The following is a 27,970-nucleotide window of genomic DNA, read 5'->3' as shown; positions in this document are numbered from 1 at the left end:
AAATTTGCATTCCAAAAACAACACCAATACTGAGTCGCCACGACTCCTCAAACATCATAATCTTCATCATCATCATCATCACCATCATCTTTATCATTTGATTTGATGTATTACTTGTGCAAGCAGAGCGCTGCTCAAGTACAGTAGCCTGGGGTCCACCTATGCTTTCTATGGCATATAAGCAGCTCCCGGCACCCGGATCTGTCGGGAGAATCTAGATGCAGCTGCGCGACATGAGTTTAATTAATTTGAGCGACAGATAGAGAGAGAGGAGTGTGTGTGTACGGGTGTGCATGTGTGCGTCAATTTAACAAAGGTGCAGATGATCAGAAATCAGCAGAGAGTGAGCAACGTTTGCGCTACTCTATGCTGAATTGAAGTGGACTCGGTCAAGGACTTTTTTTTTCTCCCTGGAAATAATAACGTCTGGGTTTCCGAGTCTAGAACAACAGTTGTAATAGACATGAGTTAGTAGCACCTCGACAGAGTGCATTTCTACTTTGAAAAGCAATGAAACCAACATGGCCAGCAGCAGTTTGAGGATTACACACGAAGTCCTGAGGCCTGTCCTCTCACGGTCAACAGTGATACAATACACAACATGTGACATTAACCTATACAGTACATATACATAAAAACATATCTTCCCTAGACCTGGTCCTAGACTAATGAGTATTGACCAGGGGGGCAGTCAGCCAGATATTTCGTGAAGCCTCATTTGAAATCGGTAGTTCATATAATGGCCTGTTGTGGCGCTGGACTGGACCCAAAAAGCCCCATAGCTCCATAGAGGCCCATGTATTTTGGCCCAACTTCACCTAGACTGTATTACCTTAATAAACATGGTCATGAATACTTTCTTCTTCCAGTCACTAGTTTAAAGTCTCATTTCTAATGTCATAATATTCTTTTTGGAAAATGATGGTCCCATTAATTAAAAAAATGACCATAAAGAAAAAAAACCATCGCGTATGTTCTGAGGGGCGTGGCTACCGTTACAGTCTATGATCGGGATTCCCCTCCCACTCGAGTCAAAATAAAAACCAACGGAGAAGAAGGGGGGGAAGTCCCGCCTCGTTGTCTGGGCAGCCAATGGCCAGCTGGTCCAAAACGGAGCCAGCCAATGGCCAGCTGGTACCAAACGGATCTAGAAAGATGGCGACTTACATCCATATTATTACAGGCTTCATTTTACGTTCATGTTAGACCCGGCGAACGCTTTGTCCATATTTTTTACAGTCTATGGTATTGACCCTATCTGTAGAGGAACCGTTTCTAATAGACATGCCGTTGTCTGCAACATGCATGTTTGTGTCGTGACAGTCACACTGCGGGCAATCTAGGAACCCCTCGGCAAAATACATGAATTTGCGTCTGGGGGCAGGCCCCATAGATATATATATAAGAAAGCTAGATGGCTCACCCGCGGTCTGGCCAATGGAGAGCGACGTTGCTACGTGGCGGCCATCTTACTTCGGGGCAGCATAACATTGTGTCTATGGGGCATGTGCTTTTAAATAACCACAACTTGCTCAATTTCCAACCGATTTGGTTTGTTATAAACGTCAGAGACGCCCGCATACTTCTATGCTTTTATATGACGTTCATATAAAAACTTTAATGAAGCAGATAAGCATCCTGAATCATAGCCACGTTGACAACGTTTGTAATAAACCAACCCGTTTGTAAATCCGTCAAGATTTGAGCGAGTTATGACTGTTTTTGTTTGAGCTGCCATAGAACATACTGTACTGTAGCCCCTCAGCAAGATGGCCGCCGGGTGAACTATACGTCAGAGACTCCGCCCAAGGACTGTCTAAAGAGGACGAGACGCGAAGACCGTAAGGGCGCCGCCATGTTGCTCACATGGTGCTCCATGGAAGGAAAGAAACATGTATGTACAGTTGAGACCAAGGAAGCTGAACGCGGAAGTGTTGGCTGCATAAAGCATGTTTCTTTCCTTCCATGGAGCACCATGTGAGCAACATGGCGGCGCCCTTACGGTCTTCGCATCCCGTCCTCTTTAGACAGTCCTTGACTCCGCCTTTATATATATCTATGGCAGGCCCCAGTAGAATGTGTATAGCAGGATGTTGGCCCATCACAGGCACACCACAGGAAGTGGTGTGCCTGTGTTTTCATTCCCCCTATCAACACATTCTGAATGGCCTTGCTGACAGATTCGGCAGCGCGTCAAAGAATCTGTTCTTGAGAGATCACACTTGCGGGTGACTCTGAAACGGAAAACAGCCTGCATGCATGCGCGTGTCAGTGGGGGAAAGTAACTAAGTATTTTTTTTTACTTTTAGTTGTTACATCCCCACCAAAGAGGTCCAGGTGTTTTTTTGTGCAAAAGCCCCTTATTGGCTATTTCCCCTACCATAAGCGCTCAATGAATTGCATTGAATTGAATGGGAATTGAATGGGGCTATGGGGTGTTGTGCTAATTCGCTTATTTCCATCGAAATAAGTAGTAAACTGTGCAGCTTGGGATATTATTTACATTATGAAGAGAGGATCCTGCTGAAAAAACAAATACACTGACAAAATGAGCCAGACCAGCTGACCAGCATGGTCCAACCTGGTATACCATCTAAACCAGCCTAAGACCAGGTAAAACCAGCTAAAACCACCTAAAACCAGCAACCATCATCAGCTGGTTTTTGCTGGATTTTTCAGCAGGGGATATATACAAAAAATATATAATTGTGAGCGATGGAAATAAGCAAATTAGCACAACACCCCATAGCCCCATTCAATTCCCATTAAATTCAATGCAATTCATTGAGGGCTTATGGTAGGGGAAATAGCTAATAAGGAGCTTTTGCACAAAGTAACACCTGGACCTCTTTGGTGGGGACGTAACAACTACACATAAAGGTAAGAAAGCCTTCTAGCATGGAATTCTCCTTTAAGTATATTTTGATGCCGATGCTTTTGTACTTTTGCTCAAGTAGATTTCAAATTCCATACTTTTACTTGTAACGAAGTAGTTCTAAATTGCAGTATTGGTACTTTTACTTAAGTAAAACAATTGAGTACTTTTTCCACCACTGGCGTCACCACATTGTGACGTTGGTTCTGCATGCACCTCTATCCACTGGCCGTGGAACTGCATCTTGAGGAGGACACAGGGGAGGACACAGGTGAGGACACATGGGAGGACACATGGGAGGACACAGGGGAGGACACAGGGGAGGACACAGGGGAGGACACAGGTGAGGACACATGGGAGGACACAGGGGAGGACACAGGTGAGGACACAGGGGAGGACACAGGGGAGGACACAGGTGAGGACACATGGGAGGACACAGGGGAGGACACAGGGGAGGACACAGGTGAGGACACATGGGAGGACACAGGGGAGGACACAGGTGAGGACACATGGGAGGACACAGGGGAGGACACAGGGGAGGACACAGGTGAGGACACATGGGAGGACACAGGGGAGGACACACAAACAGGGGAGGAGTGCACAAACAAAAGACACTTTGTGACGTTGGTTCTGCACCCACCTCTATCCACTGGCCGTGGGACTGCATCTTGAGGAGGACACAGGGGTCGGGCTTGTTCAGGGCATCGCGGTCGGACAGGCCCTTGCAGGTGACGCGCAGTTCCACCTTGGTGAGCCCGGGGCTGTTGAACAGACCCAGGGAGTTGGCCGCCGACTCGTAGATGTCACTCATGATGACTGGACGACGATGGACGGATGATGGCGATGAGGCTCTGGGGGAAGAAGAAGAAGAAGAAGAAGAAGAAGAAGAAGTAGAAGAAGAAGGGGACAAACACGTACGTTACTATACGGTCAATGTCGGGGGTGGAGGGAGGATGGGGTGCATGTGTTTGGTCCGACGTAGTAACAGTCCGACACCCTATACCCAAAAGACCCAAACCCCAAACCTATAACCTCACAGGGAAGACACAGGTTAATTTTAACCTGCCACGGGTTAGTGGGTTAGTTTTAACCTGCCACAGGTTAGTTTGAACGTGCCACTGGTTAGCGGGTTAGTTTGAACCTGCCACAGGTTAGTTTTAACCTGCCATGCATGTTGGGAGCCACAGGTTAGTTTTAACCTGCCACGGGATATTTTAAACCGGCCACGGGTCAGTTGTAACTGGCCACACAATGCCGGGAGCCACAGGTTAGTTTTAACCTGCCACAGGTTAGTTTTAACCGGCCACGGGTCAGTTGTAACCTGCCACACCATGCCGGGAGCCACGGGTTAGTTTTAACCTGCCACAGGTTGGTTTTAACCGGCCACAGGTCAGTTGTAACCTGCCACACCATGCCGGGAGCCACAGGTTAGTTTTAACCTGCCACAGGTTAGTTTTAACCAGCCACAGGTCAGTTGTAACCAGCCACACCATGCCGGGAGACACATGTTAGTTTTAACCTGCCACTGGTTAGTTTTAACCTGCCACGCATGCCAGGAGCCACGGGTTAGTTTTAACCTGCCACAGGTTCGTTTTAACCGGCCAGGGGTCAGTTGTAATCGGCCACACCATGCCGGCAGCCACAGGTTAGTTTTAACCTCAATAACCTGCCACCCATGTCGGGAGACACTCGTTCGTTTTAACCTGCCACACATGTCGGGAGCCACAGTGCTGTCGGTCTAATGCCTGTCGGACTGTCATGTCGGGTGTCTGGAAAAAGCCCTCTGGTTTCGAGATGTCATTCTGTTGCTGCTGTGAATAAAAAATGGGGCATTTTAAAAGTGAGTAGCGAGCCCTCTTCTTGCTTTGCATGATTCTGAGAGGATATGCATATGTTTTTATTTATTTATTTTTTCTTGTATAACTCAAAAGTAGCAGTAACAGAGAACATGTATTGTGATGCATGTTCTATCTCTTTTCTTATTGAAGCATTGTGAATCTTCTTTGCAAATGTTTGATGACATATCATGAAAGTCTTTCTGTGGGGTATATAAATATTTAACCAATGAGCAAGAGCTTGTGAATGATTTATTCTTTGTATTCTTTGGAACGCTGGCTGGTTCTCTCGTCCATTTCCTGGAGAGTAACAGTCTTGGACACATACAAGGTTTCCGACGACGATATGAAGGTGACCTCTCTCTCTCTCTCTCTCTCTTTCTCTCTCTCTCTCTCTCTCTCTCTCTCTCTCTCTCTCTCTCTCTCTGCTTTATATGGAAATAACAGGGAAGAATCAGAATTGTTTATTGCCATGTGTGTTCGCACATGAGGATCAGTAACTCATCTCGGAGAGGTTTGGTGCAACAATACACCGAAGAAACACAGTATAGAAACATCTGAATTATTCACAAATATTGACTAAAAACAAAGATAACTCGCTTGAAACTACATGTGTGTATACATGTATACATTACACTATATGTGCACTATGTACACCGTAGAAGAGGCTATAGGCATAGCAGTGTGTAGGTATAGAACTATAGATAGATAAATGAATAAATAAACAAATTCATATTAATAATTGAACATGTATAGAAACTTTACATGGAGGGAAGTGGTGTAGCACGCTGTGCTCTTGTAATGGAGAGTACGTGGCGTAAAGTAACTAAGTATATTTACTTAAGTACTGTACTTGAGTACATAATTGAGGTATTTATTTGTACTTTACTTGAGTATTTTCAATTTCCAGTATTTGTACTTCCACTTCCACTACATCTCAGGTCCAAATATTGTAATATTTTTTTGCTCCACTACATTTATTTGACAGCTTTACTTACTTACTTACTTTGTAGATTTTTAATGGATTATATAATTACAAAACATACATTACTCATCTACAAGCTCACAATGCGTGGCGATGCGACAGCTTGTAGATCGGCTATTTTCAAAGGTTTCAATGTGTCAATGTTTTAAAAAAAAGTGAAATGAGACATAATGCATAATGACTACTTTCTACTTGTGGTACTTTAAAGGTAAATTTAGTGATTTCACTTCATTCAAATATCAATTCTTTTTTTGTTTTGTTGTGAATTAGAAAGAAGAAGAAAAGGGCCCGTTATAACACTTTTTGTTTTGTTATTCTTCTTACTAATTATTTGATCGGCCCAAAACATTGTGTTTGTTGTCATGATTTGTCACAACTCAAGTTGGCTTTGTCCGCAGCAGAGTAAACGTCTTTAAATAAATACTTTTTGAAAAGTCTATGAGGAAAATGAACACTTTTGCCAATATTAAATGTTAGATGACAATAATATTGTAATGACGGGTAGGGTTCGTTTACTCATACTAGGGTCCTACGACATGGCAACCTTCTTTCAATTATTTTACTTTAATGAAACAAGAAGAATCCACCAAATTAATCGACAGCAGCAAGATTATGGTTCGATACGTTTTCGGTTCATTGCAGATTTAATTATAACGAATTATATGAGGAAGGTGACATTCACCACCACTTTGATATCCCGGAATAGCAAAAATAACCCGTCTACAAACTGCTGCTAGCTGCTGCACTGTGACTTTCATTCCATGTGGTTCTTATCTAGTACAGTGTAGTTACATAGTAATAGGAATATTTCCCCAAAGGAACTCCTTCGAGCCGGATTTGAACCCTAAGGATGTCAATCATTGCAGCCACTACAGTCCTAAGGATGTCAGCTCTACAGTCCTCCACTCTACCAACTGAGCTATCGAAGGGAGCAATCAGTTTTGGCCCGCGGGCCAAAAGTAATAGCATCTTTACAAGTAAAAGTACGGAATAGAGAATGTACTTGAGTAAAAGTACAAAAGTATCGGCATCTTTAGTACTAAAAGTAAAAGTACTCACGTTGCAGAATGTCCCATTTCACAAGTTGAAAATGTGTACAAAGTCTATTGGAAATTGCAGATCACAATGCGTCGCAATGCAACACATTGTGAGCTTGTAGATCGGCTATTTTCAAATGGCCAAAATGTATAGGGTTGAAGTGGTTAATGTATGTTTTCTAATCAAAATTTAAATCTCCAAAGTAACTAGTAACTAAAGTTTTCAAATAAATGTAGTGGAGTAAAAGTAAAAATTTTGGCTCTGAGATGTCGTGGAGTATAAGTAAAAGTAGGCCTACTGGAAATTGGAAATACTCAAGTAAAGTACAAATGCCTCAAAATTGTACTCAAGTACAGTACTTAAGTAAAAGTACTTAGTTACTTTCCACCACTGTCCACATAGTCACATCATGCTGAGACGTGTGATTTCTTTCTACGTCCGAGCATAGACATGGTAACGCCCCTCCTGCCTCTGATTGGCCTATACCGACACTGCCCGTCTTGCCTTGTCCTCCGAGATGCAAGGGTACTCCGTGGGAGTGGAAAATAAGTACAAGAGAATGGCAACACACGACAGTAACTTGTAACTTTATTTTTTTGTAGAAGACCTCCCCACCGGATCATATACAGACTTTTGAAACAGAGACCAGGCTTCCCTCCGAGGTGGTGGAAAGCCTGGTGAGGCAAGGTTACATGCTGGATAGTCTGCCGCGACAAGGTTTTCTTTTTGGGGAGGCATACTATGATCCGACGGAGCATTGATCCGAAGGAGCAATGGTCCGAGGTGCGCTGGGGGTCGGGAGAGGGTTGGGGTTAGGTTTAGGTGTCTGCCCCGGGGGAGGTTAGGGTTAGGGTGAGGGTTTGAGGTAGGTTGTCGATCGGACAGTGGGAAATAAATAAATAATACAAGTACGATATAATACAAGAGAATGACAGCTCGGCACGCGCGACAGTAACTTGTATTTTTCTAGAAGAGGCAAACTAATAATTTGTTTATGCCGTTGGCCTGTTTATTTGTATACATGTGTAAACTTGATACATTATTGTACTGTAAAAAGGTCTCTTTTCCCTTGAACTTTAACTTAGAACACAGCCAAATCAGTTGTTCACTCAATTATTCAATCAAAGCAAACGGTACACACAATATTGGTTTGCCTCTTCTACACAAATATCAAGTCATCTCGGAGGACAAGGCAAGACGGGCAGTGTCGGTAGGCCAATCAGAGGCAGGCGGGGCGTTGCCATGTCTATGCTCGGACGTAGAAAGAAATCACGCTGCAGCAACAGTGCAGCAACATGCCATGGCTCTTCATTTCCTCTGCAGGCACATTTGATGCGATGATACGTGTGTGGCTGGCATCAGATGGCCAATCATGGCTGTGCTCTTTTCTTTAGTTCCCTGCAGACACCACCCTCGTCACTGGACCACTGTTGATTTAATCGATGACGGAACATGTTCGTCGAGTGCCTTTTTTCACTAACCTAACTATATATATGGAAACCAAAACCAAATGAAAACTAAGCTACCCGCTATAAAATGTTAGGAAGGGACCAGTGGACAAGAGATCCAGTATAAGTCATTTTACACTTGGTTTGCATGCTGGAAATAGCCGATCCACACACTCACAACGTGTCGCAGCGCCTTCTGGGCCGTGGCTCAGAGGTCCAGTCAGGTGCACCTTTGGCTGGTAATCCAGTCTGGCAGTGTGCCGCGGGTTCGACTCCTGATCTCGACAGCCTGCAAGTCACCCCCCCCCCCCCCCCCCATCTCTCTCCCCATTTCCTGTCAGCCTACTGTCTATCCCTCCATGAAAAAATATAAAATAAAGGTGAAAGCAAAAAATAATTAAACGTAAAAAATTAAATAAAATAAAAAACACTGCCGAGGACACTGTTTATTGCTTGCCAACGGCTCTACATCACCTTGCCAGCAAAATGTCCTGTTAGCTCCAGACAGAGACGGCATGTATAACACTGCGCAAAAAGCATGGAACTTTCCAACAACAAACTCCGGTAAACTCCAGAATTGTACCATCACACCTGTATATTACCGTATATTCTTTATATGACTGCTAAACTTGAGTTTTACGGGCAAATCTCGCCCATTCTGAACGGGAACCCATTTTGGTGTTAGCATCATGTTATGCTTTAGCTATTGAAAAATAGCAGATCTACAAGCTCATAGCACGAGCTTGTAGGTCTGCTATTTAAAAAAAATCGAAGAACGACTGACATTTTTAGAATCTGATCTCAGGTCAGAATGGGTTAATCAGACCAGTGTGTGTCCAGTGCATGGTAACCTCGTATGAATCTGATCTCAGGTCAGAATGGGCTAGTGCCCATAATTGCCCGTTAACTCCTCTTTTCGCGCAGTGTAATGAACCCCCCGGAGCGGCTGCAGCGGTAGCAGCCATCCCCTCATACCAAGTGCATTCCTCTCTACTCAGCCTATATATACTGAGTATATCCGTTTCATGAAGACATCATAGCTGATATGGTACAATCGGATTGCAAGAACAAATAACACATCGGTGTGAGTTGATATAGCCATGCCGTGCAGTGACTAATGTACTGTAAACCTTAACCCGTTTAGGCCTGACGTCGAAATTAAAAAGAAATAAGTCTTCTAAACCCGACAGTTTTCTGAAATACCTCCTGTTTCTATGTCAGTGGTGCTCAATATTTCATGACAAGGACCCCAAGAATGATGTATTTGGCCGCCGACCCCCGTCTAAAAATGTGCTGTTCCTCAAAGAAGCAAAGATTTGAAAATGTTCGCTCTGAAAGAATATATATATTCCAAATGTGCGGCCACATTTTCACGATTTTTTCAAAAATAGCAGATCTTCAAGCTCATAGCGCAGCACTCGGTGCCGTGCTACGAGCTTGTAGATCTGCTATTCTTCAATAGCTAAAGTAATGCCTTAAAGAACACCCAAAAGGGGTTCCCGCCCAGAATGGGTTAAGGTTTCCCCTGAAAGTGTCTGAGGGCGTTCTTGTGGAGATAGACCGTCAGCTCATCTTTGATGCTGGTATATACATTGACAGGAACTTTCTTTTGCGGAAACTTTTCCTGACGGCTGACGGTGTGCTCCTGTCTTCCACATTGTATAAGTATAGTCGCTTGGTCTTCAACCAGCCAAAATTCTCACATGTCTCTCACATGCGCTGCCCGCACAGAATACAAAACTCTGATGCTGGCATTCAAAGCAACCAAAGGTATGGCTCCCCCATATCTTGCAAGTATGATCGAACCCTACAAACCCTCCCGCGCACTCAGATCAGCCAACGCAGGGAAGCTGGAAGTACCCTCACTAAAAACGCCGGGACAACGCTCCACACGTCCCAAACTCTCAAACTCTCAAAACTGTGGAATGCACTTCCCATTGCAGTCAGAACTGCAGCATCACTCCCAATCTTCCGCCGTAGTCTGAAAACCCACCTTTTCAGAATCCATCATGGCCCGTAGCACTTACCCCACCCCCTTAGATAGCATTTCTGTAGACGTAGATAGCATTTGATACAGACTTATAGCATGTTATGTAGACAGCACTATAATTGCATTGTATGTAGTCATAGCACATCATAGTACATATAGTAGTATAGATGTATAGTTTATATGTATAGTTTCATCATATAGATATTCCACTGTTACTTTCTTAGCTTACGCATGTTTCATGATAAATGTTCTTATGTGATGTATTCCCATGCTTTTTTGTTCTTGCTTAATGTAAGTCGCTCTGGATTAAGAGCGTCTGCTAAATGCCTAAATTGTAAATTGTAAATTGTATATCTTGTCACCCAGGCATCCGTGATGACCACTGGTGTAAGTATACATTTATTCAAGTACTGTATTTCTACTCCACCTCAACCCTATATATAGAGTACATTTCCATTTGGAAATAGCAGATCATTATTATCATTACTAAATTCACCAATCGCTGTGTGTCTCTCCTATTCCGGGTCACCAGTGAAATGCATGTTGGGACGGACACAGATTAATACTGGGACACACTTTTCGGCGTAACAGACCCACGCGGGGAAAACAACTCGGGACGGGGCATGTTAACGTGAACACACGCGCTTGTTTCGACACCACACTGAACATCAACATTGCTGTTCATATATTCAGAACGGGTAAGGACTAGTCTTTATTAATATTTACTATAGTCCTACTAGACCCCAGGAAATTACATCTGGCCACAAAAGATCACAGGATCTACTGAATGTGAAGAGGGAGGTACTGTAGGCAAGGGGGATGCCATGCTGTGTGTCATAGGCTCAATATGTCAGTTTGTCATATTCTTTATGCAAATAATGCTAATAAGGAAAAGTTGCACGGCAACAGATACATTTCTGACAATCCAAACGAGCTCAGACTGTAGATCACATTTCTAGATGAACTTAAAGCAAATAAATATATATGCTATTTCCTGGTGTTTGCCTGCTTTTGGACTGAAAACGATTTATGATAGCAACCCAATTAAGGCTGCGTGATGTATTCACGGCTAAGATAAGAATTCTGGACATTTAAACTTATTTTGATATAAATATATATATATATATATATATATATATATATATATATATTCTTCACAAACAAAGTTATAGCCATTCCCCATTTCGGGAGCGAATAATTAGATATTTATGGTAATCGTGCACGCTAAATCTAACAGAAAAGAAAAAATTGAGAGTGCTTTATTTGCCTTCCTAGTTACCCCAAGAATCAAAGCATCGCAGTCTCCAAAACAGTACTGATTTCGTGCACTAAAACTATGAGGAAAAATGTCCGTCGACAACCTAGTTTCACTGACGAAAAGTCGAAAACGAAATGAAAACTAAGCTACACTGAAGAAAAGGCGGCGATCCGAGCACTCAAAAAGGTATACAAATGAGGAGGGTTACCTGCCCCGATGAAGACTCCTGTGTGAGTCGAAACATGTTGGCTTTTTAAACTTTTCTAATAAAGTACCTTGATTTTATATCCACCCTCTCCTCATATGTATACATTTTTTAGTGTTCTTCAGTATTCCAGTCCCTCTGATCTTTGAAGCACCATTATACAACAGGTCGTTTCGAGGAAGCAATCTGATTGGTTGAAAGGCCTTCTAGCCGTGGTTCAAACGAGCACCACTCTGACTCCACACCTAATCAACACAAAGAATCCAGCTGCTCTGTTTTCCCAGAGCGCAGAAAACTCAGTTTCTAGGCTAGCTAGTTTCTTGGGACATTTGTGGTCGTATAGTGACTACATTTGTCATGAAAAAAAATGTTTTTTCAGCGTTTTTCTTAGTTTTAAGGGTAACTGTTGTATAATTGCAATATTACACTCAAGGGTGTGGTTTAACGTGATTATTGCCACTTCAGTGATGCTTGCGGACTATACGTCTCGTTCCTGACTGCATCACTGTCGTGGCAATAATCACGTTAACTTGAAGAAGAAAAGCAAAAGCAAGCACTCGGTTGAGTATCTCCACGTCATATTGTCACGGGCGCACGGTTCTGGAAGATACAGACTGTAGAAAAGAATTACCAGCACTCACGTTTGTATCCTGGAAGGATTTAAGCTTTATTTTGTTAAAGCTTAAATCCTTCCAGGATACAACGTGAGTGCTGGTATTCTTCTCTACAATCATTAATCACGTTGAACGGACCACACCCTACACGTGTAATATTGCTTAAGTCTACTTTTACATTTTGTTGTGCAGAATTACAGAAGTATACAGGCAAGACATAAGGCGCCACTGGAATGCAGTGGTGGAAAGTAACTAAGTACTTTTACTTAAGTCCTGCACTTAAGTACAATTTGGAGGTATTTGTACTTTACTTGAGGGTTTCCAATTTCCAGTACTTTTACTTTATACCTTTACTTTATACTAAATTGCAGTGTTGGTTATTTTACTTAAGTAAAACAACCGAGTACCTTTTCCACCACTGTTGGATTGTATGTTTAATGTTTGCTTGTTTAAAACGTGCGACCTGCGTGGTGGTCTCTCTGCACTTCAAAGACCAAACCAAAGGCATCACTTATTACACAGCATAGGACATAGGGAAGGACATTAGGGACATTGCTGTTCCTTGGAGTGGCTGCAACACTCAAAAAAGGCTTCTAAATCCTAAAAGTTGTCTGAAAAGACCATGTTTCACCCACCACCTGGTTGTATTTAAGGGTGACTAATCAGCCAAGCTGGCATACAGACCCTGACGAAGACCTTTTGGTCGAAACGCGTAGGTCCTGTTATTTATTTGCCTTGCTCATCATCAAATAAACTATTTAATTTTTCACCAAAGACGGAGTGCCTTGGATTATTTTCTTTTCAAGTCTGCAATTCACATTTTGACAAGCAGTACTACTTGGAGGAAGGATACCTTATGACCATGTTTCTATGTCAGTGGTTTACAAACAATTTCAAGTCAAGGACCCCACAAAAAGTGATTGGCCTGCCGACCCCCATCTGAAAACATGTTGTTCCAGGGACACCCTCATATCTTGTTCGCTCATATCTCATATCAGTCGTAACCGTCCACATAAGTGAGTTGACAATGCACGCCGTCGCTGTCAAAACAGCGGCCGTGATCAACCGCACGGAACGCAGCTCACCGAGATCTCGCCATAGGTCCGTAGACGCTATACTGAGAGCATTCAATGCTCCGATTAAACCTGACCCATTCTGTCCCTTTCAGTGCATCGATGGCATTCCAAACGCGAGAACTACAAGGAGATGTGCACGCCGATGGGTTAAGAATACAGACAAAAAAACTGCTAATGCATTTCAGCAAAGTAGACCGACATTTGCACGAGCACGCGTGCATGTGTGTGCGTGTGCGTGTGTGTGTGCGAGACCCTGAGAGAGGTAAACCACTGACTACGGTAATATAGTGCACACAGGAAGTCCGAGATAGAAATATCTTCCAGAAGGCTAAGGCGTGGGTGTCGGGTTACATATGATCTGAGGAGAGGCTGGAAGTAGTGAGCTCTCAGCTTTCACCCCATGGATGTCAGGGGAAGAAACGTCCCTGTTTGATTTCTTCTGTGAGATGTTATATTTTATATAGTTGTCTCAACTACAGCAGTGGTTCTCAACATTTTCAGGCCGCAAAATACCCCACAATTATCATTTTTTAACTGCAGGGATCCCCTAAAATAATAATATTTGAACTGGAGACCCCACAAAATAATGATATTTGAACTGGGAATGTGGACCCCACAAAATAATCTTATTTGAACTGGGCACCGCACAAATCAATCAATCAATCAATCAATCAATCAATCAATCAATCCATGAGGAAACGGAATCGTGATTGTTCCACGACACGTTCTATATCTCCTTCTCTTGTTTTAACTTTTCCATTATTACGAGTGCCATACATTTGCTATACGCACAAATGAAATAATAGCAGCAACGCTGAGCTCTGTTTGGTGCTCCTTGATGAAAGGAAAATATGAAATATTCAGCGCAAAGGAGAGAGGAGGAGATGTTCCGCTTTGATACTGGTCATCTAACATTTAAACTCCAGAGAACTCCGGTCATTAATTTTGACTACTGCAGCTGTCTCCTTGAGCACTTTGCACCAGTGGTTCCCACACTTTTCAAGTCGAGACCCAAAAGAGATATTAAGAGTAAGACGTTTGCCCGGGACCTAAAAAACTAGTGGAATATAGCAGATCTCACACGCACACACAACGTGTTGCTTCGCACTTGCAGTTGGGAGTTGTAGAGGATGAGTTTCATTTTGTTTTCTATTGTCCACTATACCATGATTTAAGAAACGTTTTATTTGAAAAAATTCAGGATAAGAACCCAGATCTGTTTTGGATGTCTGAGTGTTTTATGTTAAATTGGTTGTTCAGTAATGAAGTTTTGTTTTTGGAAAATGTATAGAGAAAGCATGGCAGTTACGTTGGAGAACGATGTATCCATGAGTCATGTCTATTTGTGTATATGTATTATTATACAGTATATTATGTACAATTTTGTTGAGTGTCTTGTAAGCCCGTGCGGGCTGGGCATCTTATGATGTAGGACACTTTAATAAAAACTCTATCTATCTATCTATCTATCTATCTATCTATCTATCTATCTATCTATCTATCTATCTATCTATCTATCTATCTATCTATCTATCTATCTATCTATCTATCTATGTAGATTGGCTAATTCTCACTACTTCTTAAATATATTTTTATTGGATGGAATTTCTTAGATTTGTTTTAAAAATTCATAAGATTATCTCAAATAAGCCCAGAGATCTGCTATTTTTGGGGTTCCCATCGGAATAGGGAGTGGGGGGGGTTTCAAGCGGGTTACTCGTAATTGATCGTCATAAACTCACTCAGGCTGGGTCTGCGGTCGGCTGGAGTCACTTCTTCCCACATCACTTTTATCACGATCCAGGAGACGTGACTCTTTCCTACCAACTGTCTGTGGCCGGCGGTGGCTGAGGTTGCCTCCTTTTGAAAAACGTCCTCATGTCCTTAACCCATTCTGGGCGGGAACCCCCTTTTGGTGTTTTAAGCATTATGTTATAATTTAGCTATTGAAAAATAGCAGATCTACAAGCTCCTACGAGCTTGTAGGTCTGCTATTTTTTTTATCGTGAAAATGTGGCACAAATCTATATATTTCAGAGCGAACATGGGGGGTCCGTGGCCCAATAGAGATACTTCTGGGGGTCCTTGACATGAAAAGGTTTGAGCCCCACTCTGACATAGAAACATGGGTTTTTTAGGATTAGGAAGACATTTTTTTTAATCGACGTCCGGCCTAAATTGGATAATAACGCCAGTTCTCTGAAGATATAGCGGGTGTGCTGGCTGCGCACGGAGGCGACACAACGGCAACAGGCACTTCTAGTAGCTTCTAATAGGCTTTAGACGCCCGTTCTAAGTGAGAGGCATTTATCGCTGCCTCTCACTGGAAGGAGGAATCAAAGACACACGCACTTGAGTATTTTCCAATGCTTTTACTTCTACTCCACTACATAAAAGATCCAATTATTGTACTTGTGCTCCACTACATGTATTTGAAAACTTTAGTTACTAGTAACTTTGTAGATTTTGTTTATTATTATAATTACAAAACACTTATACATTTTGGCCGTTTGAAAATAGCCGATCTACAAGCTATACAATACAACCCGGCAAACTTCAGGACAAACTTCCCTCTCTCGGGTCGGGGCGGCTACTGGAACTGTCGGAACTTTCCATAACCATCGTTTCATTAGCCTGGTTTCATAATCACCATTAGCATCTTTTCATTAAAGGAGCATTCAGTGATTTACTGTAGGTGATTTGGAAACACCCCCCCACACGCGACAGGCCAACAGCACACACACCAAGGCCCGCCCCCAGCTCGATAAGGATAGAGAGGAATGCCCCTCTCTATTCTGATTGGGTGAAAGCTGAGCCACCTATTCAAAATCAAAACCTAAGGCTTTTTGATCCCAGCGGTTAACTGGGACAGGGAGGAACTCCTTATATAATGTGGTCAGCACACTCTATAGTAGGGAGGATTATCACAACAAAACAAAAAAGAAGTGATATTTGAATTAAGTGAAATCACTGAATATACCTTTAACTGTCCATAACCATGTTTCATAATTATGATTATCAGCTTCTTTTCATAACTTTCCATTAAGTAAAGCTTTCAAGTGAATGTAGTGGAGTAAAAGTACAATAATGGTTTCATATTATCAAGATCATCTTTATATACCTTTCCATAAGCGCATGGGTTTCATATCATCATCGGCACCTTTCAGAGGCTATACCACTATAGTTGCCGTCAATGATCCACCAGAATGTACAACTAAATTGTTGAATAATATCCAAAAGAACAATGCATTTCTTTTAAGCGTAACATTTTGCAAACAGCATAGCATTATTCTTTTTTTTCCCAGGAGGGCAGAGGGGCTTCCGCATGCCATTAAATGCTGCTTGCTCTTCAGTGTTGTGCTGTGTGGTGTTGTAATGTAATGCAACCCGCTGCCTCGAGGAAGCTTGTGTAACAACAACAACAACAACAACCCGAGCGCGGAAAGCCATTTAGTAATACTTTTTGCATAAATATACTTGGTGGTTGTTTATTTGTGTACAACTACAAAAATTAATGAAGGAGTTTTCCCTCCCGAAACATGAAATATGTGTTCACACTTTCTGTTTTAACCCATTCTGGACGGGAATCCCTTTTGGTGTTTTCAGCATTCTTTTATACTTTAGCTATTGAAAAATAGCAGATCTACAAGCTCGTAGCGCGGCACTCTACGAGCTTGTAGGTCTGCTATTTTTAGAAGGTCGGAAATATAGTTATGTTATTCTGGCAAAGAAGAGAGGACACATACTGCTTTGAAATAAACTTTGTCATCTAACATAAAAAAACAAAACAATAGACAATGATTTCATATAGATGGCAGACTCCTAGTTCCGTGCTGCATGAAATATTGAAGCACAGCGATGGTCGTTATCTCCTGTTTCACTCAAACTGTGCAGCGATCGCTTGCTTGTCTGTGACAAAAAGATCCATTCATCAATTCATTTAGTAGAACCGTTAGGTTAAGGGGTCTCTCTACCTCTCTCTAACTCTCTCTTACGCACGCACGCACACAGAGTGAGTGAGCGAGGAATGGGGAGAGGATTAGTGAAGCATAGCAGAAAGTCATCAAAGGAGGAATTCAAGTCTGCATATTTTACATCCAACCAGAGCATGGCAATTCAAAAGTGAAATGGAGGTGGCATACCACAAATAAATAAAATATTTGTTTTGGGGGCATGTCATGAGAGGAAAAACATTCAGAAACTTTTCAAAAGAAACCTATACAACTATTAAAACTTTTTCTTAAATATAAAGATGCCGTCTACAAGCACATATAGTCTCTCCTCTCGTCGACTGTTGACTCTCGCAATTTTCCAAATGCTTCATCATACAGTCTGTAGCAACGGAAGAGCTATCATGAGTAAGCGATAAAGCGGAAGTGGAGCCTTCATCTTTACAGATGCAAATGTATTATAATATAAATAGAAATCATCTAAGCATACTGTATATAGATTGTTGCTTAGCAGAAAATAAAATACAATAAAATGTAAAGATATTTTAAAATATATTTCCGTGAACGGAAATGGCAGCTTCCTTACTCAGCTCATGGGGGCTATAGTTCCAGACTCTATATAGCATTCAGAGATTGTGGAATAGTTGTCTGGCTAGGCGAGACAAGCACAAAACGCATTGCATCATTTATGATGCAATGCGTTATGAGGAAAGGAGCCAGCTTAGGTGGTTCGGGGCAACTGGTTAGGAATAGGATGCCTCTCGGGCATCTCCCTAGGGAGGTCCTCGAGGCACGTCCCACTGGGAGGAGACCCCCCGGGGCAGACCAATAAGGCGCAGTTGGAGGAAACACATCGACTCACTGGCCTTGGAACGTCTTGGGATCCCCCAGGAGGAAGTCACTGATGTTGCTCTGGAGAGGAATGCCTGGAGCTCTCTGGTGGAGCTGTTGCCCCCGCGACCCGACTACGGATAAGCGGTTGAAGACGGATGGATGGGTGGATGTGAGCTTTCACTTTGTCTATTTTCACTATTCGGCATACAACAAAGTAGCCCATATGGCTTAGGTTGAAAACCACTTAAAGCGATCTTGACATAAAATATATTTTCTGTAATGTCCCTTAATTTTGCATAAAAGTGAGTGGTGCGACTCCAGACCCACAGGAACGCACCCAGGGTGCCGGCCCGGTTCCGGGGAGCCGCCCCGCGTCCGAAACGGTAGAGAAATGACGGTTACCGTGTGCCGGTCCCTCTACTGTACTGTACTGTCACTGTACTGTACTGGCACACCCGAAATCATCATATATACAGTTAATATGTGTGTGTTTTTTGTGTGTGTTAGGTGGTGAAAAACAACCATGCTGCTTTCGTGCTCATACCCAGCCAGCCAGGCGCATAACTCCGTAAGGGAGTGGTTGTACCACTCAAAAATCCAGATCAGGATTAACATGTTCCTTCCACGTGCTACGTCCGGCCGGGGAAACTCCCCCCATTCAGGTGAAAAGAAGCAGCTTGGACTCCTCATGCATAGAAGAAAGCATGAGGTCAGTCTACTGCTCCCCCCCCTCCCCCCCTCCCCGGTTGGCAGGGGAAGTGTATAGCGCCCAGGATTACATTAGATAATTGGCACTGGGTGAAAAAGCTAGGTTGCAAAATTGTGGGATTAAACATTTATAAGTAAAACATGCACAGATCACTTACATCTTTTAAAACAGGCCTGCATGGAAATCAACCTTTCAGCAGGCCCAAGGGAGAGGAAATGATCGCCCCCCCCCCCCCTTAAACCCCCCCTCCCCCATCCATTTCCCCACGCTGTATATATTTTTTTTTTCCTGAAATTATTTTGTTTTTTTTGTTGTCATTGGGGATATTGAATTTTGTTAGTTTTTGTTTAGTTTTTTTGTGCTATATAACGTTTGAACTGTTTGACTATACTCTTGTTTTTACATTCATTGTTCAATAAACTATTGAATCAATCAATCAATCAATCTGGTTACCAATTCTTCATCATTTAGCTGCATGGGACCACCTGGGTGGACCCCCATCAAGAACCACTGGTGATCCCCAGACCACTGGTTGAGAACCCTATGTGGTTCCATCGAGGCCTCGGCTCTTCCTCACGACCGTCTAACGCAACTCTGAGCTTCGAGCTGAAAGCAGGAGAATCCTTTGTTGTTCTTCTGTCTGTGTATTATGTAGTAGATGATGATGATGATGTGTGGGCCGTGCGGCCCTCAGGGTCCTGATGCTGCTTGGTCGGATATACACCATTTAAACCATTCCGGGCGGGAAACACCATAAGCATTACGTTATGTGTTAGCTATTGAAAAATAGCACATCTACAAGCTCGTAGCTACGATTAGCTATTTTCTAGGTCCCTGGAACAACATATTTTCAGATGGGGCTCGGCGACGTTTTAGTTTTTTTGGCATAAATCAGTGCTATTGAACATCCTTTTACGTCTGTGTGTTGTTTCAAAAATATTGAACCAATGGAAAGTAGTAAAAGGTGCTTTGGACCCTCAAAATGTCTGCTAAAGCAGCTAACTCCACCACCTCTCCCCCTCTCATGGAAGTCATTGACAATATATAAAGTTACAACACCAACTTTGATGAGGCCGTATTGCTTTGTTATAAAAATATAAGGTTTTCTTAATTTCCTGAAAAATGTATATTTTTAATTTCCTGAAAAATGAACATTTTGGAGTTATGAGGTTTCCTCCCGACAGCAGAGATATAATGTTTGGGGTCCTTGACATGAAATATTGAGCACCACTGACTGATATAGAAACATGGGTTTTTCAGAAAACTCTCTGGATTTAGATTTTTTTTTTTTTTCAATTTCAACGTCAGGCCTAAATGGGTTAATCTAACAAATCCTCATCGACGTCTATATGTTTCACCTCGTTAAGCCACATTGTCACATGTCCTTCATTAACTATCGAACATTAAGGGTTTACTTGTGAGAGGGGGATTCCCCTCTTGCTTTCATCATGTGGAATGATGAAAAGCCGAAGGCGTATTTTAAAACCAGTGGTTTACCTCCAAACCTCTTTTTCTTGTTGCTCGACAGCTGAAAGAGAAGTCTGATGTCTCCCCGGAACCCGTCACACAAACTTGTAAAGAAAGCAGACCTACAAGATTGTAGATTTGCTATTTTCATGACTTCTTAAAAGTTAAATCTATTGTGGCATCTCGAGGGGACAGGTGGTAAATGGGTACTATATATTCCCATACACAAAATGGCTACTGGAACAACAACTACTACAACTCCCAGGGTGCCTCAGCACACTACATGACTACACACAGGTGTAGGTGTGTGAGGCACCTAATTGAGGCAAAGCTGAAAGACTAGATGGGAGAACAAAGAAACGGTGCATGAAGAGAGACAAAGGGCTGAGGGCTGGACGGAGCTGGACCCCAAGGATGGAAAAGGACTCCGAAAAGGACTGTGTTAAGTAACAGTGTGGACATTCTTTGAACTTAGGAACATTTCAGTTTGGACAACATTATTCTCCCTCTGGGATGTTTTTTGTTGCCGTTGCAAATTGCCTCATGTTGAAAATAAACCTAATTTCCTTTTCCTTTTTAAATTCTGCACTGCCTCACAATATCCTCACTATACCTCTCATGATATTACACTATCTATCTATAAATTCACGTCTCTATGTCTCTGTGTGTAGGCTACGTACGTCCACCACGTAACTCGAGAACCGTTCACCCCACCGACTTCAAGTTTCACACACGCGTTCCACACCGCGGTGTCGAGTCGGTCTGACCCACGGTTGTCCAGAACCGCCACAATAGGCCTTTGCCCGGCCTCTGGACCTGCACCCCTATATATCTCCATATATGGAGCTGGCCTATTCCGACATCATTCTGACATCTGCATAGACTCCATATTTGGGCATGCCTGATAAAGAACTCCATATTATAGTTTAGTTTGTCCAATGTTAACCTTATTAAATTGGATGAGACACATACGAGCACATAAACAAGACAAGTTTTATTTATCCTAGAAATGGCTTCACTCCACCATGACTCCACCGTGACTCCGTCCCAAGTTTCCTCTCCCATGTAGGCCTATACCTCACTGTTGCCTCAGTGTTTCGTGGATGGACAAAAATCCTCTCTCTCCATCCCCTACCATTGAAATAACTTATAATAATAATAATAATAATAATATATTAATAATAATAAGTTGCTTCGTGCACTCAATATTGTTATTTTAAACTTGGTGTCAGTAAAAAGGAACATCACAAGCGCAGCATGGTGACTATGCAGGGCATAATCATGTTTGTTTTTAGTTTTTTCCAAAAATGATATTTTAGCAAATTCAACATAAACAAGGCGGAACGAGGGCGGAACAAGGCGGAACGAGCCTGCTGGTTGGTCAGTCAGGGACCAATCCGAATGCTGACAAAGGGTGAATTCCCCGCACCTGTCTTCCATTGTACAGCTTCACCTGTCAACACGTTTGGTATAGGTATAAAGTACAGTCTAGTTAATTTTTGTAACCGAGGATCATATCGTTTAGAGAAATGAGCCGCAAATCAAGCTTGTTTTGAACCCAAAAGAAGAATCTGAGATATTACGATTCTAAAAACTGCGTCCCCATATAGACAGCATAATCCAGCAGAATTTTAATTTTCGTTTTTTTTTCTCACCACACCAGAACCGGAGTGTATACAGGACAGAGTTGTGAACCGTAACCAATGAGGGCTTTTCTCGGCCCCACGCCTCTCAGATTGTTTCTATATTGTGTTTAGGATCCAAGATGGCCGCAGCACCAGGAGGGGGTGGTGGCGGATGTGACATTATGCCCTTACTGAGCTGCATTCAAGACACTTTCAGCCTTGTGTCTGACACCTGACTTGTGTCTGAACACAGCTTTGATGGATGTGTTCTGCCCCCCCCCTCCCCCCATCAAACAAAATGTTTGGTCAAACCATATGACTAAACACAGACACAAGACAGGTGTCTTGAATGTGTGAACGCAGCCCAGTAAGGCCACCCCCTCCTGGTGCTGCGGCCATATAATAAACAATGGGAGAGAGGTGGGGCCGAGAAAGACCCTTAGGGCGCCAAAGGGCGATCTCGGCGCAGAGGGCGTTTGAACAAGAGGCGTCAAAAGGCGCAAATGGCGTTTAACAAATGGAAGCCTGAGGATGGTCTCGCGAGGAAAAACCCATTTGGGGCGGGAACCTCTTGTGGTGTTTTAAAGCATTATGTTATACTTTAGCTATTGAAAAATAGCAGATCTACAAGTAAATAGCAGATCTACAAGTTCATAGCGCAGCACCGAGTGCTGCGCTATGAACTTCTGCTATTTTTGAAAAATCGTGAAAATGTGGTGCAAATCTTTGAATATATTATTTCAGAGCGAACGTTTTTAACTCGGATCTTTGCTTCTCGGCCTCGGGTGTCCATGGAACAACATATTTTCAGATGGGACTCGGCGGGCCAAATACATTATATATAATATTGAGCACCACTGATACAGAAACATTGTTTTTCCAGAAAACTTTTTTTTTTTTTTTTTTTATGGGTTAAAATAAACCTTTCTTGAAGCAGCATACTGGCAGTGTGCGTGCGGGTCTGTTGTCCTTTACTAACAAGTCCAACCTTGCACTAAACCAGACGCATTCCCACGCATTCGACGTTCGACAGACAGACGAGATGCAACAACACCCACAAGGAAAGAAGAGAGAGCGCCTGAGGTGTGGAACAAACAGCAGTGAAACGTCTTCATTAAGAGCCTCCGCAACGATGACACATGACAGAAAAAATAATGACTTGACAAGTAGCTGAACACATTCAAAACACTCCACTGTTGAAGTCGAATAATCTGACAGACAGACAGGACAGCAAAGAAAGCGGAAAATTGTAAATGTTTGGTGAGGATATTATTTTATGTTCAGACAATATACTTGCACACACTAGTGGTGAAAAACTACTACTATTACTACTACTAGCGGTAATTTAACTTCAAGTAAAAGTATCAATACTGCAATGTAATAATAATAATAATAATAAAACTTTTGTATACATTTGTATAGCACCTTTCATGACATGAAATGTAGAGACGCTCTGTTACAGTACATCAAAATGTACTTAAAGTACCAAAAGTAGAAAGTACTCATTATGCAGAATGTCCTATAATTCCACAAGTTTTCAAATGTATAAATATATTATATATATATATATATATATATATATATATATATATATATATATATATATATATATAATCTATATAATCTGCCTCTGATATGTAGTGGAGTAGAAGTAAAAGTAGGCTACTGAAAAAAATGGAAATACTATAAGTGTCAGATTGTCAGCTTTTCCGATTAACGTTTTTTTTTGTTACAAAAAGTTTCACTTTCGAATGCAACCGGCAGTAAGGGGAATCACACCGTAGATTTTGTCAGCCAAGGATCCTTTTATCTCAAGTCTCTGTTTGTTCATTTATCTGTTTTGGGGTTGTCTTGGGCAAACACATGCAGTACTCATTGTGAAATAAAAGCCTCCACATAATGACTGTATTATAGTGGAAGTGGACTGTTCGGACAGCAGCTCACACACGCACGCACACGCACACACACACGCATAACCACACGCACACACTGGCAAACGTTCTAATGAGAGAGATGACTGGCGTTTAAAATGGAATCCAGTGGCCATTAAAATGCTGACTGCTGAATGTTCTGTAAGCACTTAATGGTCTAACACGGCATAACCTCATCAGCGCTGTTCCTCTCTCTCTCCCCTAGACAGACCACTAAGGGCTGTATTTTGTGTGTCTGAAGTACCAGGTCTTATTACTTAACTTAAGACCTGGAGGCGTGGCCAATGCTCTTTGGCCACTCAGAATAGCCGTTCGACTCCTGAGCCCGACACGGCCTTTACTGCATGTCTTCCCCCATCTGCATGTCTTCCCCCATCTCTCTCCCGTTTCCTGTCAGCCTACTGTCTGTCCCTTCCCTTTCGTCGACTATAAAACCGAGACGAAAAAAAAGTCTGACTACCATTTTTCACTGACGAAAATTAAATGGAAACTAAATAAAACCTAAGCTAGGATGACTAAAACTAAGACTAAATATACTACAAATTCCGTCAACAAATAAAAACTAGACGGAAATGTTAGGAAAGGACTAGTGGACAAGATAGTCATTTTACAATTAGTTGCATGCTGAAAATAGCCGATCTACAAGCTCACAACGCGTCACGCTGCGATGCGTCGTGGGCTTGTAGATCGGCTATTTTCAGCAAGTGACGACGACATCATTGCGACGGAAAAATACATTTTGTTCGACTAAATCTACAGTTGATTTAGTCGAACAAAATCTTATGACATTTAGTCGACTAAAACTAGACTAACACTAAAACATTCCAGGTGACTCAAATGTGACTAAAACTAAATGAAAACTATTCAAGAGACTATGACTGAAACTAAAATCAACATTTGCTGTCAAAAACAACACTGGAGGCTTCGATACATTCAAAACAGTGCAGCTATACATGTGGTACTGATGATGAGAGCTAGTGTGTCCTCAAATGTACATAATTTTTGTATTGATTGTATTGCTGTATTGTTGTATTGTTCTTTCTGCTTTGGCAATGTAAACGTATGTTTTCTCATGCCAATAAAGCCCTTTGAATTTAATTGAATTGTGTCGATTTGACCACGTCACACACATAAAAACTAGAATAAAAACACTATAAGTCATTTTACACTTAGTTGCATGCTGAAAATAGCCGATCTACAAGCTCACCCCTCCCTCCGTTCACTGCACTGTCTCCCCTCCCCATCACCTTCCGGACTGAATTCAAGATCTACCTTCTGACACATCAACTTGTTCTATTCTTTTTTTACTTTGCCCTGTTTTTACCTATAGTTTTAAACTTTGACCCTTAGTTTAGCCTTAGTATAACTGATGTGGTTGCCTGTATGCTGGTTTTATGCCTTAATATGCTGAGACAGGAGATTAGCTGTCACTCCCCCCTGCCGCCCCTTTCAATCTAAACATCTCACTGACCTCCGAACCGATAGACACTTTCAAACGTCCCATTTTCAGTTAACAAAAAGAAAGAAAAAACACAGACTGAACCACATTTATACTGGCTTTCTATCCTATAACAGGACCCCAAATATACTGCTGGGTTTCTATAGACAATCAGGCAGGCAGGCAGGCAGGCAGGCTGGGGTTCAAACCGGTCTGCAACATCACTACACCTTGCTTTTAGACCCTGGCCTGCCTGCCTGCCTGCCTGCCTGCCTGCCTGCATGCCTGCCTGCCTGCCTGCCTGCCTGCCTGCCTGCCTGCCTGCCTGCAGAAACCCAGCAGTAAATTCGGGGTCCTGTTATAGGATAGAAAGGCAGTATAAATGTGGTTCAGTCTGTGTTTTTTCTTTCTTTTTCCCTTTTTTTTAACAGAAAATGGGACGTTTGAAAGTGTGTATCGGTTCGGAGGTCAGTGTGATGTTTAATTAGCGGTCCGATTGAAAGGGACGGCAGGGGAGTGACAGCTAATCTCACTCACAGACGCACGCGCACACGTATGCACGCATGCACTCATGCACACACACGCGCGCGCACACCCGGAAAACTAGTCTATTCCTCCTCAGCTTAGAGCTGTGTGACAGAATGTGGTTTCTATATGGGCTGGGCGATATCTTGGCTTCAAACAAACATCATGATGCTTATACCAAACAAGAGGCACGTAACATCATCATACCCAGAACTTATGCAGGAACGCCTATACTGAGTGGCCAAAAAAGAAGTCTTTACAGTCCATACATTCAAACAGAAAAGTCCCCAACAACGTTAAACTTACTTTGCCTCTCACTTTGCCACTTGATTTGCCACTCACTTAGTCACTTCATGCATGCATACCCTTACCACTTAAAAAACTGAGTGCCCTCCAACCCCACAAGGCCACTGGCCATGACAATATTCCCTCCAAATTTCTCAGAGACTCAGCCTTTTCCATAGCTCCAGTCATCACCCTGCACATAGTTAACCTCTCCATCAAACAGGGACAGGTCCCCCAAGATTTTAAACTGGCCAAAGTAACCCCCTTGTACAAAAAAGGGAGTAAATTAGAACCCGGCAACTACTGCCCTATTTCTATTCTAAGCTCCATCTCGAAAGTGATGGAAAAAATAGTCTATGAACAGGTTGAAAAGTATCTTGCCACTAATAAATTGCTGTACGAGTTCCAATCTGGTTTCAGAACATCCCACTCCACTGACACATGCCTCCTCTATTTGAGCGATCACATCAAACACGAGGTGGATGCTGGAAAATACTGTGGCATGGTCATGCTGGACCTCCAAAAGGCTTTTGACACCGTGAACCACTCCATACTGGTTAACAAGCTTAAAGCTATTGGTTTTGATAGCACATCAGTGAGCTGGATGCAATCCTACCTGGAGGGGAGAGAACAGATGGTGGAGGTGAACAGAACACTGTCCCCTCCCCTCCCAGTGAGATGTGGCGTCCCACAAAGAAGCATACTAGGGCCTTTACTGTTCCTAATTTATGTTAACGACATGACTTCAGCTTGTGACTGCAACTTGTTCCTGTTCGCAGATGACTCAGCACTGCTGGTCTCGGACAGGAACAAACTGCAGGTTGAAAAGACCCTCAGCTCTGAACTCGGTAGAATCTGCACCTGGCTCGCTGATAACAAACTATCCTTACACCTGGGAAAAACTGAATCCATCCTCTTCGGATCAAATAGTAAACTCAGCAAGGCAGATGGCTTCTTGGTTAGAGTGGGTGACAATATTATCACACGAAAAGATGAAATTACCTACCTAGGTTCCATCCTGGAGGCCAATCTTTCCGGTGATAAAATGGCCACCAACGTAATCAAAAAAGTCAATCAAAGAACAAGATTCCTTTACAGGATCTCCTCACTGGTCAGCAAAAACACCTTGAAGACCTTAACAGGAGCCCTCGTACAAGGTTTCTTTGACTATGCATCCACCTCTTGGTACCACAGCACCTCAAAGGCCCTTAAAACAAGGCTCCAGACCTCCCAAAACAAACTGGTCAGGCTCCTACTTGGCCTCACCCCCCGAACCCACCTCACCCCTGCCCACTTTGACAGGCTGGGATGGCTTAGGGTCGACGACAGAGTACAGCATCTTGCAATGGGTCTGGTCCACAAGATTCGATACACCACCAAGATACCCATGTACCTGTCTAAATACTTCCTTAATGTAAACGAAGTCCACACCAGAGGGAGTGCAACAAACCATGTACAACCCAGATTCGGCACAAACAAAGGACTAAATTCTTTTCGCTCCTATGCCACCAAAATGTGGAACGCCCTACCAACAGTCATTAAGACATGTGAATCCCTTGACTCCTTCAAAACCGCTCTCAAAGGGCACCTACGGATGGCTGCAATTCGAAACTGGCCTCTGTAAAATCTGAATCCCCCCCCCCCCCATTTCCCCTCACTGTATATTGTATCTTTTCCCTTTTTTGCTTCCCATATGATGAATTCCTGTTCTGTTCTTTAGCTACATAAAAATGTCTATTTGTATGTCTCTAAATGTTTGTATGTCTTTAAATGTTTTGATGAATTGAACAATGTGGACCCTGTTGTAAACAAGTGTAATGCTTAATTGGGTCGTCCACTCACAGTTTACAGTCTTTGTATTGAGTTTGTGCTTAAAATGTAC

At 42.6% G+C, this 27,970-nt stretch overlaps 1 protein-coding gene across 1 annotated transcript in view; it reads right to left on the bottom strand.

The window, feature by feature from the left end:
- cpne4a (copine IVa) overlaps nucleotides 1–27,970 on the bottom strand; it is a gene marked incomplete at its 3' end in the record, with an annotated part of 235,482 nt that overhangs the window by 202,568 nt on the left and 4,944 nt on the right. The window contains 1 exon segment of the mRNA XM_083761970.1: nucleotides 3,516–3,726. Within this exon segment, the coding sequence (XP_083618096.1) occupies nucleotides 3,516–3,686 (171 nt within the window). The 5' untranslated portion in view covers nucleotides 3,687–3,726.

The sequence above is a fragment of the Protomyctophum parallelum genome, assembly GCF_964188405.1.
Source record: "Protomyctophum parallelum genome assembly, chromosome: 3".
NCBI lineage: Eukaryota > Metazoa > Chordata > Actinopteri > Myctophiformes > Myctophidae > Protomyctophum > Protomyctophum parallelum.
Note: the sequence above shows the minus strand (reverse complement) of the source record. Positions and strands in the feature narration are given on the sequence as shown.